The 17,977-nt window shown below is 39.8% G+C and overlaps 1 protein-coding gene across 2 annotated transcripts; it reads right to left on the reverse strand.

Moving 5' to 3' along the window:
- Window positions 1-499: 499 nt before the first annotated feature.
- On the reverse strand, window positions 500-16,996 carry LOC117463005 (V-type proton ATPase subunit d 1-like). 2 transcript variants are annotated; one of them, XM_034105405.2, is made up of 9 exons: window positions 16,981-16,996; window positions 14,123-14,236; window positions 12,780-12,951; window positions 10,498-10,676; window positions 8,854-8,933; window positions 8,599-8,676; window positions 1,174-1,350; window positions 1,016-1,093; window positions 500-668 (listed from the first exon to the last, which is right to left on the reverse strand). In XM_034105405.2, the coding sequence occupies exons 1-9, from the start codon at window positions 16,994-16,996 to the stop codon at window positions 504-506; spliced, it is 1,059 nt and encodes a 352-aa protein (XP_033961296.1). In that variant the 3' UTR covers window positions 500-503. The 2 variants fall into 2 exon arrangements, with proteins under 2 accessions (XP_033961296.1, XP_033961297.1); XM_034105406.2 differs by lacking the exon at window positions 16,981-16,996 and having other exon boundaries at window positions 14,123-14,246.
- Between the last annotated feature and the right edge of the window lie 981 nt (window positions 16,997-17,977).

The raw sequence follows: 17,977 nt of genomic DNA on the forward strand, positions 1-17,977 counted from the left end.
CAGCAAGTTTATTATTAATCACAAGGCCTCATTTTTTATATTTTCTGTGGTCTGTAATACAAACACTGAAAACTATTTTACCCCAAAGTAACTAATCCTAACAAGCAAACTTGGACTATGAAGACATCAACACATGTTTTTGACAAAGTGCATTACCTGTTGTATGCTATCTTACGATTGTTTATTAAAGACAGAACTAATAGAGAAGAGGGTAAACATACACAAATTAAGAAAATCAAAATGAAACTTCACCAGTTGATTAAATTAATCCACATTTTTTTGAATTACCGTTTTTTTGCTGTTGATGTTTTCGTTAAATATGCGAATAAGGGATTATCTAATTCTACATTTTGGTGAATTTAGGAGAAATCTACATACATAAATAAACAAAGTTACTCAAATAAACACCTACATGTTGATTTTGGATGTTTTCTTTCACAAGTCTTCTTCACAATGTTGAAGAAGAAAAACACCCCAAAATTGACCAATCACGCTCCGTTAATTTATTTGAAGATAGGTATGTAGTTGTGTATCTTGGACTTCTGTCGCTGTGTGACACATTCTGCGATCCAGACAATGTTACGACTCTCCTGCTCCTTCAGTTTGATGTAGGAGTAAAATACTCCAAAGTGGAACTGTTGCAGGAAAGCAAGTGTGTTCAGCTTCACCTGGGAAAAGATAGATAATGAGAGTTCTAACAGACACAGAAAGGCACTTACAACACAAATAGATAGATAGATATTTTAGTTATCCCAAAATGTTCACAAACATACCCTCAGTGAAAATAATGTAAACAAACTGCCTTCTACGGAAGATGATTACTACCACAATGAGGGCTGTAAACTCATTGTGATGTTATTTTCACATGTGGCCACAATCCTCCTGTGAGTACTTTCAAGGTACATGTTGTGTGAAATGTTGTGCTTGGTCCAAATATATTGGTCCCAAACTTCAACAGCTAGATTGCACATCCTCATGGGACACTAAAGTCTGAAGAACCTTCAAATGATATTACCTCTTGTTCAAAGAATCTGCCTTCCAGAGTCTTGCATCCTGATTCTGGCTCAGGGTCATCAAAAATGATCTTATAGCCCTGCAGGGAGGTTAGGGTTCATGTTAACCTTGTTTAGTGCAGTCATAAAACAGCAGGCAATGTGTTTACTTTGGACTCACTGGGTAGCAGTCTGCCACAGCTTTGACCTGCTCATGGTCCTCTGCCCTGGCCAGCAGTTGCAGTCCTTCAGGGTAAAGTTTGCCACAAGATGGATACAACACACTCCTGTCTGCTCCGCTGAGATCCGTCCCGAAGGAGTTCACTGTGATGATGAAGGCACGCCTGTCTGCCTCAAACTGAAGCACATACACAGCATTTTTAGCAAAAATAAATCTTACGTAGTAAAAACTTGAAGAAATTGTGAAGGAAATTCTACGAGTAATATGCTAGAAAACACAAAGAGGATGCTGGAGACAGGGAGCTGATGTCTAACAATACTAAGATTTAAATGAAGTTTGATCATGAGGGTTGACGATGACTAAAGAACAAGGACACATAGCTGTGGCCACCCTGCTGCCACTGTGAGCGATGCAGGAAAGAGTCCTAAAATGCGTTACATTTGTTAGCATTTTTGGCATGTAGCATGTTCTTTACCATTTCTGGTTCCCCTCGTATGAAGGTAGATATGGTGCAAAATGCGAGAGCGTGTAAAACCTGATGTGAGCACTTGCAGAAAAGAGATCTGAGTTTGTGTGCATACATTTACACTTGTATAAAATATCCACGTAACTGAACCAAATTTGAAGTCACAGAAGAAGAAAAAAAGTGAACTTAGTGATGAAATGTTCACTTGCAGAAAAATACATATTTTTTAAATATATTTTCCATTACAACTGCAACTTGGTTATTACAACCTCTCAAATCAGTCATTACAACTTGACGAATTTGCTCTGTGGCAGTATAAATCGACGGCTAGTGGAGTACTTCGTGACCACAGTGTGAATGTTGTGATCAGCTGTTTTAGAGCAGTTCTCCAGTGAAGGGGGGAGAGCATGCCCGGCGCCGTGGGAGGGCCAGGGAGGGCCAGGCCTCCCATTTGACATTCCTGCCCTCCCCCAATAAACACGTTTTTTCTTATTTATAAAAATTAAAAAATATATAGGCCTATATTTAATTTTTTTAATTATAAATAAACTGTGAACTTTTATGCTACGATGTATGTGATGTCAGAACTAAAAAAAATAATCGCAGGCTACGTCAAATAAATGCATGTGTGATGTGTCTGTTGTGATTTGTGAATCGTCCCCATTTAGACCAATCACAGCGTCACACTCTGCCGCCTATTCTGGATTTGTTTATTGTTTATTGTGCATTCTGTAGACTGCCATTTCTGTTTGAATTACAAAATGGACATCAGAAATTGGCTTAAAAGGTCTGAGGATTTATTAAAACGAAATAGCGATGAAAGAACTGCAGCCGATGGTGCTGCTGGCGACCCTGCACCTGCCGCTGCAGCAGCACGCCTAATGTCACAAGCTTGACCTCGGCAAACCCCGGGGCTGAGTTAGCGATGATCTTGGAGTTAATAAACCCAACCAGGTGAAACTGGATCGTTATCAGGGAGATTGTTTTCAGGAAAGAAGCGCACTTGTGCCGCTGCATGGTACAACAACAGACCATGGCTTGAAGATTCGTTCAAAGCAGACGCAGCCTTTTGTTTCCCCTGTAGACAGTTTAAAGTAAATACGTCTTCATCTGATGTGGCTTACTGTCAAAGGTTTTTGCGACTGGAAACACGCATTACAGACTGATAAAGGACTGCTAATGCATGCCGCATCAAAAGAACACATTTCATGTGAGAGTGTGTGGAGAGAGAGAGAGATACGCGAGGAAACAAATAAGGAAATTAGTACTTTGGTGCAGATCAGCTGGCACGGAGCCGTTATTACGTGTCAGCTGTCGTTGATATTATAGCTTTTTTAGCTGTCAACCAACTCCCCCTCAGAGGTGACTCGATTCACTCCACAGCATGTCCGAGTCAACCTGAACTCACCAGAATGCGTGACTCCACCACGACTTCTTAACACCACAATGCGTGGTGGAGTCACGAACTTTGTTACATTTACGTGTCGGCACCACGCAAACAACCCCAATGTAAAGTGAATGAGGCTCCTTTGTCGTGGTGCACACACGCATTTCTACAACGTCCCGCAGTGAGCTTTTATTCTATACAACGTTTTTTAAATCTACTTTATAGCTTGTAGTAACTCACGGGAGGCTTCTTTTATTTTATTTGTATTCATAATTATTTTTATTTTTCGTCAGAATGTAAAAATTACATTAGTTACGAATTTGTGTTCTCAAAAAACAGTGCATTGTGTGTAATACAACTGTGATTTTATTAAATTAGTTAGTTTTTCAGGAAGGCCAGAGTTTCAGCTGTGTCAAATAGATTTTTCCCTTTAGTTAACGTTATTTAAAAGATAATGATCATGTCCCCTGTATTGTATTACGAGCGTCCATTCCCATTGGATAACGGAGAATTTTACACCCGGAAGTAAGCAGCCTATTCTCCTTACTGTCGATTGATTTTACAGTGATATCTGCACTACTCATCGACTAAAAAACACCAGATTGTCCTTGTTAATTACACAACATTGATTGGTTTGAATTGTGTACAATGCTTTTGTATTTTCCCCCTTCGATTCGGAGAAACAAATGTTTTTTCGGAGTTTTAGGATGGCCGAAGACACTACACTACCCAGAATCCTCAGCTATCGTTTGGGACTACACCATGTGCTGAGCTTGACAAACCCCGTGATCAGTCCTCAACCTCTGTGATTGGATGCGCGAAGTTTACACAGAGCGTCCAAAAGGACTTTGAAATGGAATGAAACCCATCTACGGCACACTATTCAAAACAGGAATCGAACGTGTCCTACCCCCTCCCCCCCTTAGGTCACAGGCTCCTCCAACAGTGCTACGCAATAAAACAGATACACAGAAAAAATAGTGAAATAGTGCAATAAGAGTCTATATACAAGTGATTGGAATATGATATATTAGATAAATAATTTCTAAGTAGCAGCCAGATGAATGTTATTTCTAAGTTCAGGTGTTTAATAATCGTATAGCCTGTGGGATGAAGCTGTCTCTGTGTCTGGTGGTTTTAGTCCGGATGCTGCGGTACCGCCTGCCAGACGGCAGCAGACAGAACAGTTTGTGGCTGGGGTGATGGTGGTCTTTTATAATCCGGAGGGCTTTCTTTAAGGTTAACCTGGTATTTTTACTCCACTACATTTATTTTAGTTACTTTACAGATTTGGATTAATGATGTGAAATATAAACAACCCTTAAATCAGACTTTAGTTACACCTGAGTGAAATTCAGTGAAGGTGATTGTCAAGTGCCAACAATCAGGCGAGATATTTGATAGTTGGTGCTTGAGAAGACTAAATATTTATCTGCAGATCCGTTTAAAGCATATTCATTACTCGTTATTCTCTAATAGTTCATTAAAGACTGTATATAATTGCTATTTTGCACATCCCTTTCAAGATTTTCTAAGGTTTATTGACATATCATATACACAACAGTGTAGTTATGCAATGAATGAAAAACTTGGGTCACAGGTTCATCAACAGTGCATTACAAGACATCTATCAATGTGTGTATACTTCCACCATTACACTGTCGTATTCTGCACATTTCTTTAAATAAAGCCTTATTAGTTAGCACATCCTCCTATCAGGCACTAAACTGTTTTACTCTAGATATCATTTGAGTATCTTCTTGATATTTTCTATTCTATATTTATATAATTGACCTTCTATACTTTCCCACTATTTTGTATGTACTCTTAATATTTAAATGTTTTGATAAAATATAACACATTCAAAAGTGCTTTACAAAAATGAAAGACATTAAGAAAAAGGCATTTTAAACAGTCATTAAAAAGCAACACAATCTTCCTGCATTGCATTACTCTAAACGTGCAATAACGTGCTTTAACCAGTAGGTGGTTTGGGTTAAAAGCATAGGTTAAAAAGCTGTAAAGTTTACAGTGTTAACAAAATAAAATATACTGCTGTTTCCGGTTTAGTTTATGACGAATATTATTTTGTTATTGTTTTGATATTTGTAACACAAAAGCGATGGAAAAACCCCATAGCAACACAGAAAAGATGTTCTTAACATGAACCAGCGGTCTAGTAGTTAATAAAAAACAATAATATCAAAACAAAATATTACTACTAACTTTATTGTGAAATTAAAACAGAACGGTAAAAGAATAGTTTCTGGTCTATTCTGATGCCCGATCTCTGTAGATAAATAAAGAACTAAGACAGATGTGTAATATTTAATGCAGCCAAACCATTTATTACAATGCATTCATGTGATGACTTTCGAAGAGTAAAGCAAGCACTGCTGAATAAAGTATGATTTTCTCTTTTACGAAACGTTTTTTTTTCATATGGAATGCAGTTGGAGGTCAACCAATCACAGAGCTTGAGGACTGATCACGGGGTTTGTCAAGCTAAGCACATGGTGTAGTCCCAAACGATAGCTGAGGATTCTGGGTAGTGTAGTGTCTTCTGCCGTCCAAAAACTCCGAAAAAATATTTGTTTCTCCGAATCGAAGGGGGAAAATACAAAAGCATTGCACACAATTCAAACCAATCAATGTTGTGTAATTAACAAGGACAATTTGGTGTTTTTTAGTCGATGAGTAGTGCAGATATCACTGTAAAATCAATCGACAGTAAGGGGAATAGGCTACTTACTTCCGGGTGTAAAATTCTCCGTTATCCAATGGGAATGGACGCTCGTAATACAATACAGGGGACATGATCATTATCTTTTAAATAACGTTAACTGAAGGGAACAATCTATTTGACAAAGCTGAAGCTCTGGCCTTCCTTAAAAACTAACTAATTTAATAAAAATCACAGTTGTATTACACACAATGCACTGTTTTTTGAGAACACAAATTCGTAACTAATGTAATTTTTACATTCTGACGAAAAATAAAAATAATTATGAATACAAATAAAATAAAAGAAGCCTCCCGTGAGTTACTACACGCTATAAAGTAGATTTAAAAAACGTTGTATAGAATAAAAGCTCAATGCGTGTGTGCACCACGACAAAGGAGCCTCATTCACTTTACATTGGGGTTGTTTGCGTGGTGCCGACACGTAAATGTAACAAAGTTCGTGACTCCACCACGCAATGCGGTGTTAAGGAGTCGTGGTGGAGTCACGCATTCTGGTGAGATCAGGTTGGTCCGAGTGCAGTGCATAGAAATAAACCATGCCCAAGGCGGGCTAAACAGTTCATCGTCTCCGTCTCTACTATTTCTCTCCGAGTGCAATGATGAGGAAGCTGCCATCCGTAACCAGTGTGCCTTGCTCGTGATTTACCAGTGTTTGTGCTGCCACGCACACAATGTTTCAAAGTGGTTTCTATGTTGCCCTTTATTTGTGTATGTTTGCGATAAGTGTGCGTCTTTACGCAATGCTGTTGGCCTCGCTGTTTGATATATATTGTGTCGCAGGCACGCAGTACGTGACGGTTTTGTGGGCCCTCCCATGAAAATCATAGGCCCTCCCTTTAGATTTGTTCTGGCGCCGGGTCTGGGGGAGAGTCTCCCTCCGCAGCCGGTTGGCGTAGTTTTGGCACAGTTCCGTTGTACAGACCGACGTTAACAGCAGCCCTGTCTGTGCACACGGAGACCGACTCTGTCGTCCGGTGATCTAACCGCCTTCTGGAAAAGCTTCACAAGTACGTCGGTACGCAAATGCGCTTTGTGACACAAGTGACGGTACGCATTTCAGATTACGCACATAACCTGCGTACCAGTTATGTGCACCCCTGTAGCCTACTACAGCAAAAGTATTCCCCGTCGGGACTTTCTGCAACAACACCACGGCGTTATCAAAGATGTTCTATTGAGAAGACGATCACTACGTGACAAAAGTTTTCAAAACCGTAGCTACTGAAATCAATCTTACTAACTGCTGTCTGTGCAATTTACTCTGCTTATTTTGCTTACTTTAACATCATTTTTCATGGTGGGGCTAAGCCATTTCTTGGTATGGGTGTAGCCTACCCCAGCCATACCCTGGCGCTGCCACTGGTGGCACGTATGGGGCGGGCCATTCTGCACATGCGTTAAATGCGTTAAATATTTTAACGCAATTAATTAAAAAAATTAATTACCGCCGTTAACGCGATAATTTTGACAGCACTAATTATTATATAAATATATTGTGTGTGTGTCCGCATCTGTAGCCTGTTATTGTCTCATTATACCGCACTCTCAATGAATTCAAAGTAAATATGTGGGGGAACAATGTTCAGCTGATCTAACAGAGATTATAAAATACAGCGCTATGACAAAACACTCGACAGCACGGACGTCACTTTAATATGACCGCTCAGAGGACAGGAGTTCTCATTTCTTTAAACGTTTGCTGCTTCCCCTCCTCTCTCCTCGGTCCTCCGCTCACATCTCGTGTGGGCAGGACTAAGTCTCTAGGAGGGGAGTCGAGGAGGGGATATTTAAGAATTGAGAAGCCTCTTGTGGCTGTGACTGTGTGACTGACCCGAGCCTCGTCGTTCTGATAGCTCCGCCCCTTCGCTCCCCCCACATCTACAGGTGAAAATTACTTTTGCGACACATTTATCGCAAGAAGTCCACAGATTCGTCGATGTATACTGCCACAGAGCAGATTCGTCAAGTTGTAATGACTGATTTGAGAGGTTGTAGTAACCAAGTTGCAGTTGTAATGGAAAATATATTTAAAAAATATGGATTTTTCTGCTAGTGAACATTTCATCACTAAGTTCATTTTTTTTCTACAAGCTACACAACTTTTTTCTTCTTCTGTGACTTCAAACTTGGTTCACAGTTACGTGGATATTTTATACAAGTGTAAATGTGGTTCACAGTTACGTGGATATTTTATACCAGTGTAAATGTATTACAAGCTCAAATTTTTTTTCTGCAAGTGCTCACATCAGGTGTTACACGCTCTCGCATTTTGCACCATATCTACCTTCATACCCTCGTCTCATAGTCCAAATAAATTTAAACATGTTTTTGGTTAAAGGCCGCAAATAAGGCTCACAAGCTTATATTTTCACGTTTTGTTCTGCGACATTAAATATGACCGTAATTACACTACTCATGTAACCGTAGTTTGTTTATAGCTTTTTACTACTGCCGAATAATTTTCCACAAGCACAAAGAGGTGTTCATTTGTGGAGAATATCCTGCCAAATGTGATTTTGTTTATCATATGATGCCCCTTCCGGTTAGCTACAATTTTACATCATCACTGAACTACTCCAATTTGGAGCCCTTTCCCTTCATGTATTGATTCTGTGCAGCAGCAATTAGCTTTTTATCTAAAGATGACTCCTCAAATATTGGTATTATCAGTTCTGGACTGGTCAGACAGCTCTGTATGTTATTTGACTACATTTGGGAGAGATGACCATACACAATAAGAAATATGGGACTTAAGACCTACTTGAATGATTCCTAGCATGAAAAGGATGGTCTACGTACAAATATGTATAAAGTCTATTCACAGTACCTCCAGGACAGGACACATTGTATCTCTTGTGGCTCCACCAAGGCTCTTGCAGAAGGAGTGGAAAGACTCTAAATATGCCTTTAAAGAAACACATGTTCATCATATCTTTAAAAAAGTCTTTAAGTGTCTGTAACATAAAACCCTGACCCCAAAGGAAGAGGGTAAGCACATTGTCTTAAAACTTAACAGAATGTATATGAAGACACACCGCACACCACATTACTGCTTTATAGTATAATTGTACCCTGTAGTCACCTTAAACAGCTTGCTTCTGAGAATTTCAGCTTCCATTTCATCCAGGTTGGTATCGGATACAGCTTCCTGGAAAAACTGAGCTTTTACACAACACACAGTGGTATCACTATTAGTCTCTGGCATAAATCAATGTCTGATCGAGCAGCTTAAAGACCAAATTGGCCGTGAAATGATTCAATTCTGATGGAATATCCGTGTTTGTGAACTTTGACCGGTTGACCAATAGAAAATTGTCTTGATGGATGGATGGTGTTGACGGTGGAGGGAGCAGTAAGCCTGACGGTCAAAAACGGAAAAAGTCATAATATATTATTAGCTGCTTGCCAATGTTTTCTCAGACCTATGTTCCTGTAATTCACTCAATGCAATATTATAAAAACAAACCAAAATAATGTTCCTCAACTTAAAGAGACGAATGCTGTTCCCTTATATAACCTCACTTCTCAACTTTTTGGAGAAGGTGGATAAAAACACAGGGTCAAATCCAACCATGACTTTCCTGAACCCGTCCCTCTCCCGAACAAATACTGTTCATTGACCATTTTGATTGCCAGTCAAGCTGGGCCTCGCTGTTTTGCATTTTCATAGTTTTACTATCTCCAGAGTTGGGCCAAACCAACCTACAGAATACAAACTAATTCTCCCTCTCCCACCAACCTGTTGTGCGACCGTGCCTTGATCTCATGTGCAACACAAGAGAGACATACGCTTTAATGTGGTCAGCTTTCAGGACACACTTTTAAGTGAGTAGTCCTGTTGAAATGAAAATGCAAATCCCTGTGTCGTCAAGCAGATTTGAGCCAAGCCACTTCATGTGTTTGGAAAACCTCAATAGGCTAAAGGAACATTGAGTGAGGGAACATCGCCTTATGGGAATTTGGATAAATATGTTCAAGGAACATTGGGCAAGGGACAATAGGCCGAGGGAACATTTGACAGGGGAACACAGGGGTAGGAAACATAGGCTGAGGAAAGAATTGGAGAGGGAACATAGACTAAGGGAAAATAGGCTGAGTGAACACTGGGTGAGTGAACACTGGATGATGTAGAAAGAGCAGAGGTTACGTTGGGTGAGGGAACTTAAGGCCAAGTGAACACAGGATAAGGGAACATTGGCTAAGGGAACATAAGGTCAAGGTACCAAGAGTAGAGGGAGAGTGTTTTTCTTCTTTTGGCAAGTCTTGATTGAAATTTGGATACAATTCAGAGTGAAAAAGAATGGAGAACAGAGAAAATATAAAGATGTTTCGAGAGCTACAGTATTGTCACTGCCTGAACTTTACCTAATTGTTTAGCGCGTTGAAAGGTTAACTTATGTACCGTTTGCGCCTATAGTCGATGAGTCTCCTACCTTCTCCACAATCACATATTTTATACAGTATATAAACACAGATGATTCCACTCCCACTTTTAGGTGTTAAACAATGATATATTTTTATATTTAATTTGATCTCCAACCAGAAAGGGTCCCTATTCATCAAACTTCAGTTTTTGAAAATGTTTCCTCCCCATTATAAAACAATTACATTTAAACTTTAACACTGGAGATATAAAATCCTCTCAGGTGTTAAATCTTATTTGAGAGTTTATCTATAGTTACTATCTTTAGGAGTTAGTTAAACACAAATGATTGAATGACCCTACCCAGTGGTGTGTCCACCAGGATGGCTGAGTAGAGCTCAGTCGGGGTGCGAGCGATGCCCACTGCTGCCATCTGATCAAAAGCTCCTAGTGGGTGACAACGTGGGAGAACCTCTGCCACATCTCTCTGTTTCAGGGCACCTGTGATCAGCATCACCACATTGTCGATCATGTAGCTGTAGCTATGGCAACACAGAGTAAATAGATGTTACTTTATTTGTGTGCATGGCATTTTATATTACATCCCTTTTACTTAGGACATATTGAACTATTTTACATTTTAAGAAAATGTTTACCTATATACATACTGTGGCTTTGACTCAATTTGAATACACATTTTTCGTGGGGTCAGTGAAGCAGTGCACATTTTTAAGACGACGGCTGATGGTTGAAATGTCCACACTTGCTAGCTAATGAGCGAGCTAGCAAGTTGGAAACCCATTCAAATGCTGTCTCTCAATTCACGTACTTCTTTACCTAGTGGATGCCTGGTTGTTGCTAGCTAGCTATTAAATGAACAGTGGCTTCTTTTTAACAACACTATACTGCTATGTTTATTAAATAGTAAAAATAATATAAAGTATATTTTTTAATTGTATAATGCTGTGTTCACCAGAGCAACCGCAATCTTGGCAGGTCACACAACTTCCGTCAAGTTACCAACATGGTTATCAGTGAGTGCGTGAAGTCTGGGCCCACCCAGACCCAGTTTACTCATTGGTCCACCCTGAGAAAGCTTCGGTGTCATTTTTTTTTTTAACATTATTTTATTATTATTATAAAAAAATGTATTCACCCATTGAGAATATCCAAGAATTCAAAGTGAAATTCAAGTGAACAAATATCGAGTTTAATGAATGTTGTATGTGTTTTATCCTCTGAACCGAACTCATTTACGGTAAAAAAAAAACGGATTGTTGGTTAGGCAGAGAGCTGCCTGCTAAATAAATGATGGCTCACACTTCACTAATGAACTTTTTTTTTTTTTTAAAAAGCCAGACTCCAATAAGAGCCCCCACTGTCCTCCTCATTTTCTGAAAACGATTAAATAGCCCCGCCTCCCTCTCCCCACCTCTCCTGCTGCTGGGCTGTCAGAAGAAACAAAATGTTAACGGAAACTCTGCCGCACGGTTCCCTCGTCCCTTGGAAGAGGCGGAGAGGTGGGTGTTTTTCATCTGCTGGTGGACAGTCCGGAGAGATATACACAGGGTTGGGTTGTAACGGAATAGCCTACATGTAACAGCGTTACGTAATCCGAATACACAAATCAAGTGTATTCAGCTGGCGTTACATTTGAAAAACGAGTAATCTGATTACAGTTACTTTCGTAAACGTGAAGTGAATACATTTTGTAATACTTTTTGGAATTATTGGTGGAAAAGTTTCCTCACAAAATGTAATATTCATTACCGGCGCTGTGCGCTGTGTACACTGCATAGCGCTGCAGCATGTCTGTGAGCGAGAGAGAGATGCAGCGTGTCTGTGAGCGAGAGAGAGATGCAGCGTGTCTGTGAGGCCCCGCCCCCGCACGCAGATGAGAGAGAGATCTTGTATGTGCAAGATAACGTTTATTATGTAGCATTTCTTTATTGTCGAAATGATGACATTTATAACGGGATAAAATCAAAGTGAATGGCCTGCTGCTGCTGAATGCATGGGGCAAGTGACTGGAAAAAGTTTTAAAAGTTATTACATCGTTTCAGATAATAATAATAAATAATAATAATGATAATTCATTCTATTTAGGACACCTTACAATTCATAACATATTCTAAGGAAAGGTTTTAAGACAGGACAAAGAATGCAGTCCGGGTGATGTTTTTTATGTGGGGTGCAGATGAGAGAGCTGTCCAGAATGACACCAAGATGTTGTGTTTGAGTTCTTGATAAGCCATGAAAACAGTAAAATAAGTGTCTCCTGTTCACCAAAACATACCCATCTGTTAAGGAAAAAGAAAGTACTCCAAAAGTATTCTAAAAGTGATCTGCCACCGGTACCGGCGGTACCGGCGGTACCGGTACAGGCCCACCCTAAAGTACATTTCTGCCTACGCTACTGGGTACTCATAGTGAATTTTGGGTCACACTAAAAATAGCTTAGCTAGGTAAAGAAGTACGTGAATCGAGACACAGCATTTGAATCTTGTAGCACACAAAGATTTGTGAAATTAAACATTTAAATGGTTGGATTTGGGACTTGTAGATTGCAAGATATATGGAGAGATTACAACAGGAACTATGTCTTGTGATCTTTGTATAATTCTTAATTAATTACATTATCGTACGTTATATAGTCAAGGAAGGTGGATAATGGAGGCAGGGCGTTGGAGCGAAGGCAGCTGAATTCAGTCACCAGGTTCTCCCTCAGCTTGCTGTCCACCAGAGACACGGTCAGGTCCTCCTCAGACGAAGACAGCATCTTACCGTAATCTGTGCTCTGCAGATGTAACTTCATGTCTGGGGAAAGAAAAGAACATTTTGTACAACATTTATCGTCCTCATAGTTTAACTTGAGCTCAAATCAGTGTTTTTCCACAACGGCTTCCTGGGAGTTTGCATTTACAAAAGAAAAACAGGAAGTCTATACAGTATGTAATTCACACATGACACTCCCTGACTTTTGACCAATTTGTTAAACGGATTTCAGCGGATGGCGGACACATAGGCTATGATGTAAAAATAAATAAACTGCATTGGGTCTGTTAGGAGAACTATTTCAAACACTTTGCAAGATCCACAAACTTACAGAACTGGTGAGTGGGAGAGTAAACATTCCTGAAAATATACACGGTAGCTCAACACTAACAAGTCATTTGTCTTCATCCACACTGACTTGTCCTGTAGCCTACAGTATGTGTCTCCCAGAAAGGAATGCCTATTACCTTGTAAGAAAATCAGATTACTGTTTTGAAAAACTGGGTCCAGGTTAGGAAAGATGATCCCTGTCAGTTACACTGCAGCAAATTACCCTCTGATGGCAGACAACTGGCATGTTTCCTTTTTTTAGACCATTACTCAAGTCTGTCCAATGGTCTAAGATAGTGGTGTATATTTCTTGTGTTGTTTATGTAGGACCAGCATTCAAGTGTGCACCCTAAAATAACTCAGTTGAGAGACATTTTACTTTTTTACGTTATATTACGTTAATAATTTTGATTCACAAAAATATATATTGTCAGTCTGATCAACAAATGCTCAAAGTAGCTTGCACTACTTATTCCAAGTAGCTTTTGCTAACCAAACTAGATTTCTCCGCTTTGCTGTAGTAAAGTAGTTTTTAATTGTCAAAGCTGTTGAAAAGGTATTTTTTACCAGTGGCCGTCAAACCATGTCAAACCAAGTCCTCCCCATTTTGCTGAAAAATCTGACACTAAGAACAACAGTCATATCAATATTATTTGGAATATCTACAGTTTTTTTTTGCTCAAAGAGTTTTTACTTTAATTGCCTTATTTGTGTCAAATTATATTTTTTCACTTGTGTACATATAATATGTACTCTACTTTGAATTTTCCTATGCTGTTGTAATTTTAGAGCATTCTCTGACTCAATCATTCCCATCTGGATGTATACAGTTCTACCTCATCCAATGCCTGTAAATTAGCTTCCTCAACACCAACATGCTTACCATCAAGTGTGTCACACTGGGCCAGATTGTGATAGTCGGTGTCAGTCAGGATCCCAGCCTTCATTCCGCGGACCAGACCCTCCAGATAGCCGTGATCCTTGTTGAAACTGAGCTCTGCCATGGTGCCAATGAGCCTTTAACAAGCCGAGAGCGGTTTAGAGAAATGCTGTCTGAGAAATGATGTTTCAGTGTTCAAATGAGTCTTTCTTTAGTGCTTTTTTTAGCTGTAACTTCTGCATTATTCCCTGTCTGACTAATATTCATGCACTTATTGTCCCTTCCTCTTTGAAACCAATAAATTCCATAACTGCCCGAAATATGTCCGCTGTCTCACTTCCTAGTACATTTAGTATGGCTAGTTTTAAGATAGGTTTCCTTAGGTAACATTAGCAATACATCATTATAGAACCACCTTAATACGGGTAAAAGTCAAAATAGTAGCATCAGTATACTTAAAGTCAAAAAGTAAATGTACTATTATGTTCCATTACATAATCAGATTAGATTACATTTGATATACTTTATTCTTAATTCATTGTGAAATTATTTATTAATTTATTATCCAACATATTGAAGGCAGATGCCGGGACCCAAATGGGCAGAGATTGAAACAAAAACAAAATTCTGGGTAATATGTTCATTTTTACAGCCTCTATTCTACCCAAGAGTGACAACGGCAGCACATCCCATCTAGTTAAGTCAGTTTTAAACACCTCAAATATATTTTTATAATTAGCTTGGAACAACTGTGTTATTTTGGGGGTGAGTGCAATCCCTAAGTATCGAAATCCCTGACCAGACCTGTGAAAGGACACTGTACTATCAAGTTGACTTGGCCACATCCCCGAGATCATCATTGCCTCTGACTTAGTGGGATTAATTTTATATCCAGATACCAGGCCATATTTTTCCAGATTTTGTAGGAGGGACAGAGGACTCTGGATTTTCCAGAAATAATATTATATCGTCCGCGTATAGACCCACCTTATGTTGATTCCCATCCTCATATTTTATTCCCTGTATATGAGGATTATTCCTGATTAGTTCTGCAAAAGGTTCAATACTAAGGGCAAACAGGGCTGGGGATAACGCATCTCCCTGCCTCGTCGCCCTTCCCAACGCAAAGAAATCAGAGCAGTGGCCGTTGACTCTAACTCTCGATCTTGGGTTATTATAAAACACTTTGACCCAGTTAATAAAGGTCTGACCAAAGCCCATATGTGACAGTGTCCTCTGCAGAAATGTCCAATCTAATATATCAAATGCTTTCTCAGGGTCTAGACTGAGAAGCATTGATGGGGTTTTCCTCCCGGCTGCAAGTGATTGTAAATTGAGAGCTCTTCTAACATTGTTAGTACCATGGCGCCCAGCAATGAATCCCGTTTGGTCTGGGTGTACTAGCTTCCTAATGCACCTCTGTATTCTACTAGCCAGAATAGAGGTCAGGATTTTTAAATCCTGACAGAGAAGGCTTATGGGCCGATAACCCATACATTGTGTGGGGTCCTTCCCTTCTTTATGAATAACCGTAATGATTGCCTCTGACCAGGATTTCGGTGGGTCTCCTTCATCCAATGCATAATTATATACCCGACATAGGACTGGTGCCAACTCATTCACAAAAACGTTATAGTACTCCACCGAGTACCCATCGATACCGGGAGATCTGTTATTCTTGAGGTTACGAATACTATCTATTATTTCCTCTACTGTAATGGGGGAACACATCATGTCAGCCTCCTCCTGTGACAGTTTGTTTAATTCTACCGAGTCAAGGAGACGTGATATCTTACCCTCTTTCCCTTGTATCTCCTGGCCCTCAAATAGCTTTTTGTAACACACAGCAAATGCCTCTGCTATTTCTTTAGACTGAGATGTAACTTTCTTTGTGTCTGGATGTTTAATTTTAGAAACCACTCGGCTAGATTGAGCCTTGCGTAGTTGAAAGGTCAATAACCTACTCGCTCTATTACCCATTTCATAATACTTTCTTTCTACAAATCTAAGCCCTCCCTCTGCCTTATAGGTAAGTAGATCATCTCATTTTGTTTTTCATGTTTTAGAAAATCCAGTGTGACCCTGTCCCTCGATACTTTGTGTTCCCTTTCAAGTCTCGTTATTTCAGTCTCTAATTTAAGTCTCCTCGCCTCTCTTTGTTTTTTTAATCTAGAGGAAATTTGAATGATCTTTCCCCTCATTACAGCTTTAGAACCATCCCATAAAATAGAAGGAGTAACCTCACCATTATCATTTATATCAATATACTCCTTTAGGCCGTCACGTAATTCCTGTTGGATCAGGGGATCATTTAATATTAAGACATTAAGCCTCCAATATCTGAATTGTCTATCCTGACCTAGGTTCATTTTCATTGTGATGGGGCCATGGTCAGACAGACAGTGTGATTGGTTCTATCTTACATTCTGTTACTCTATGCATGTCAACCTTAGATAGGCAAAACATGTCTATTCTAAGGTAACTCCCATAAACTAGAGATCTGTATGTATAATCTTTATCTTTGGGATGGAGATATCGCCAGACATCTACCAAACCCAGTCCATCTACCAAACCCAGTCCATCTACCAAACCCAGTCCATCTACCAAACCCAGTCCATCTACCAAACCCAGTCCATCTACCAAACCCAGTCCATCTACTAAACCCAGTCCATCTACCAAACCCAGTCCATCTACTAAACCCAGTCCATCTACTAAACCCAGTCCATCTACTAAACCCAGTCCATCTACCAAACCCAGTCCATCTACTAAACCCAGTCCATCTACTAAACCCAGTCCATCTACCAAACCCAGTCCATCTACCAAACCCAGTCCATCTACCAAACCCAGTCCATCTACTAAACCCAGTCCATCTAACATCCCCAGGGCAGTGGTTGTTTTCCTAGATCTGATTCCCTTCTTAGCAGGCAATCTGTCCATGCTCCAATTTAATACACAATTGAAGTCCCCCCCTATCACAATAGTTCCCTCCCCCCTCCTCTGCCAATTTGGCAGCAATTTTCTTGAAAAAATAACGACAGTCCTCATTCGGGGCATATACATTTAGAAATGTGAATTTATCTTCCCCAATCACCATGACGTATCTGCCTTCCTCGTCCTGAATTACTCTTTCAAAGAGCACAGACCTACTGAATAAGATCGCAACCCCCCTCTTCCTCCCACCCTTATACGATGCACTGTAAACCCGTTCCACCCAGTCTTTCCTCAACTTGAAATGCTCAACTTCAGACATATGGGTCTCTTGTAACATCGCAATTGAATATTTCAAAGCCTTAAGCTGAGAAAGTATTTTTTTCCTCTTAATAGGATTTCCCAATCCCTTAATGTTGTAACTACCTACAGTTATATTATCCAATATAGGTCTACCTTTACATTACATTGCATTTTTTTTGTTAGTCCTTGCTGTCATTGCAGGGCCTTCTAATTAAACTGAAAATGTCAAGTGCATGGTCATACATTGTAACGGTCCTATCAGCTGTAAAGGAGTAAATAGTAACAAAAACGATAAACACTGTGTTAGAAACAAAACACTTCAAACTGGCTTCCAATTCCTCAACTGGCCTATGCAAAGCGACCAGTCCCCGTGTGGAACCGGGCAGAACACACAACGTGTAAGTGCAGCAGACCCAGCTCGTTGGCTATAATGATGCTGAAGTTGGCTTCCGATTCAGAGCATCCGATTCGGCAGTTAAGGGAAAAGTTAAGGGACATTTCATTTACAGCGCTGAGCGAACAATCCTCCGTGTTTGAACCTCTTAAATCGCTGCATAGCCGATTTATTTGGACTGGATTATCCTAGAGAGGCTAAAGATTCTTTATAACCCAGTTTCAGATTTGTGA

The sequence above is a fragment of the Pseudochaenichthys georgianus genome, chromosome 17 (assembly GCF_902827115.2).
Source record: "Pseudochaenichthys georgianus chromosome 17, fPseGeo1.2, whole genome shotgun sequence".
Lineage (NCBI taxonomy): Eukaryota > Metazoa > Chordata > Actinopteri > Perciformes > Channichthyidae > Pseudochaenichthys > Pseudochaenichthys georgianus.